This window comes from Sphaeroforma arctica, assembly GCF_001186125.1.
Source record: "Sphaeroforma arctica JP610 unplaced genomic scaffold supercont1.4827, whole genome shotgun sequence".
In the NCBI taxonomy this organism is placed as follows: Eukaryota; class Ichthyosporea; order Ichthyophonida; genus Sphaeroforma; species Sphaeroforma arctica.
In genome coordinates, this window is record NW_014035731.1 from 1 (window position 1) to 2,249 (window position 2,249).

The 2,249-nt window shown below is 42.2% G+C and overlaps 1 protein-coding gene across 1 annotated transcript; it reads right to left on the bottom strand.

Moving 5' to 3' along the window:
• Positions 1-1,332: 1,332 nt before the first annotated feature.
• On the bottom strand, positions 1,333-2,073 carry SARC_14594 (hypothetical protein; the record flags this gene model as incomplete). The annotated part of the gene is made up of 2 exons (XM_014291274.1): positions 1,333-1,534; positions 1,913-2,073. The coding sequence occupies 2 exons, from the start codon at positions 2,071-2,073 to the stop codon at positions 1,333-1,335; spliced, it is 363 nt and encodes a 120-aa protein (XP_014146749.1).
• Positions 2,074-2,249: the final 176 nt, after the last annotated feature.

Consider the following 2,249-nt stretch of genomic DNA (forward strand, 5'->3'; position numbering starts at 1 on the left):
CATTTAGGAAATTTAAGTTCCTCGTACTATTAAGAGTACGTTTATAATTTGCGTACTGCTTGAGAGTACGTTTATACATAGAGTCTAATGCGGAGGCCCGGCTTATTACAATTGTAACAAATACGTTCATGTTCACATATCCTCCATTGTCGACTCACTTGGTCCAAGCTTCAACAGGGAATTTACTGACCACTTCTTCCCATCGATCTTTGTAGTAAACACATCAAAATACGATACTAAAACCTACTGAGTCTCCCTGAGGCTCAGTGCGGTGTATTTATTCATATATTTGATTGTCTACTTGGTCTACAAATAATTCACCTCGTGTGAATTAATTGTAAACTAATTCTAACTCCACACTGATAGTGGTTTAAGGGGACTTTTACTACATCTTCCCCGAACCACCACAACGGCTATGAGAGCCATACCATATGTACAAACATTGTAACTTAACTCATTTGAAATATGTAATATTATCCCTATTCACATAGAGGATTTATATTTTAATCTTGGGGTTCAAACCTACGGTTGTCGTGGAAGCAACGAAAGTTTTTCAGGAGTATATTACTACTTCAACATTCGGGTACCACTTCCTGGAAGAAGGGTTAAACACCTCTCTCTGTGGATGTAGTACTTCTACACGGGAACAGCCTAGATTTAATCGTTTATAAGGACGTAAGTTACATAATATTCACCTCTTTTCCTTTGTACATACATAGTTATACCACCCATCTGGTTTCATTCTTTTTTCCTTTTACAGACGCACCGAACGTTGCCTCGCTGTCGCATACAGCAAATTCACGTACAAAATGTGGACGCGTTGCCGTGCTCGGGGATAGTACTAGTCTGCTCCGTTTATGATTCTGCATATGGTACGTGAAGCAAGTTCAACACGTTCGAAGTCGTATCACAAATCTCATCCAGCCGCCAGAACTCGTACTCTATACATTTAGTTGGTTCCAAATAAACTATATTTACAACGATCTTGGGCTTGTTGCCTCTTGTTCTAAAGTACAGGTCTATTGAAAAAGGAAAAGTTCTCATTTTGAATATATTACTACACAAGTAGAGGTCAACACACTTGTTAATTTCAGTTTATTGGTTGTGCCTTCGATTTCACTAGTTAAATACTCGGATACACATGTGTGTTGTCCTTTTAAATCCTTGGTGCCTTGACCCTTTGCTGCACATACGATCATCCATGATCTTCTCTCGATCCTCTTGCCCCATCTTCTCTCAATCACACTACCCGTATCTCATGAAGAGATAAGGCGAACTAACCAGGACTTTCATGAACCACATAGGTTCTACCTTCCACTCTTGGCGGTCACCTTATCCAATCTGGTCGACCAACTTACTCCATATGCCATTCATTGATAGGTTGGTACTATCAACTACCAAACTCTTAATCTTGTCGGTCGTTCTTCTCCACTGTGTGATATTCACAGCCCTATGATGGCGGTTGTCAATCAAAACATGAACCCCTGGCGCCACACACAGGTAGTACATTCTCAGCATATCATCCCTCGGATCTCTGAGACGGACAAACGAAATGCAACCAGACATACGGGAGAGTAGCTGCTGCTCGATAACATTGGGGCCTAGTTAACGGTATGAATATAGCAGAATCAGGGTATCTATACATGTGATGAGGTCATGCCATATACGTAAAAGACAAAGCGTTTTAATACATCGGATCAGACATCAGAGGCTGGGGCACATATTGGGAACCTCCGTTAACCCGTTGCGCAGGGCTCAGTTGAGAAGAAATGTGAAAACACCTCAACAACAAACACGTACAACAATGTGTAGGAAGTATCTATCTCTTACCTGAATGTGATGCTACCACACGCACACCAAAGATTAGCAAGTATCTATTTCTTAGGTTATGTAATATTTCTCGCTCTCTCACCTGAATGTGATGCTGCCGTATCCCGCATGCTGATCCAGCAGAGGCTTCAAACCTTCCGTCTCGCACCACCCGGGATGGTTAGTCATGATAACAGTACCATCCTCGCTGTAGTAGTCTGCCAAGAAGTCGTTCATCTCCAACATCGCTCGTTTACACAGCATACACTGACGCGCCGTCGACTTTGTTGTTTTTCTTAACATATGTCTTGAACCCATCTTTGAGTGCAGCCACATCCATCTGTGCGCCGTATAGCCCAGCAGACGCGTTGTTGATGACCCGTCCGTTGCCTAAATTCATTTGTGCGTGTAAGCCTGTGGGCGGATAACATGTCGTATTT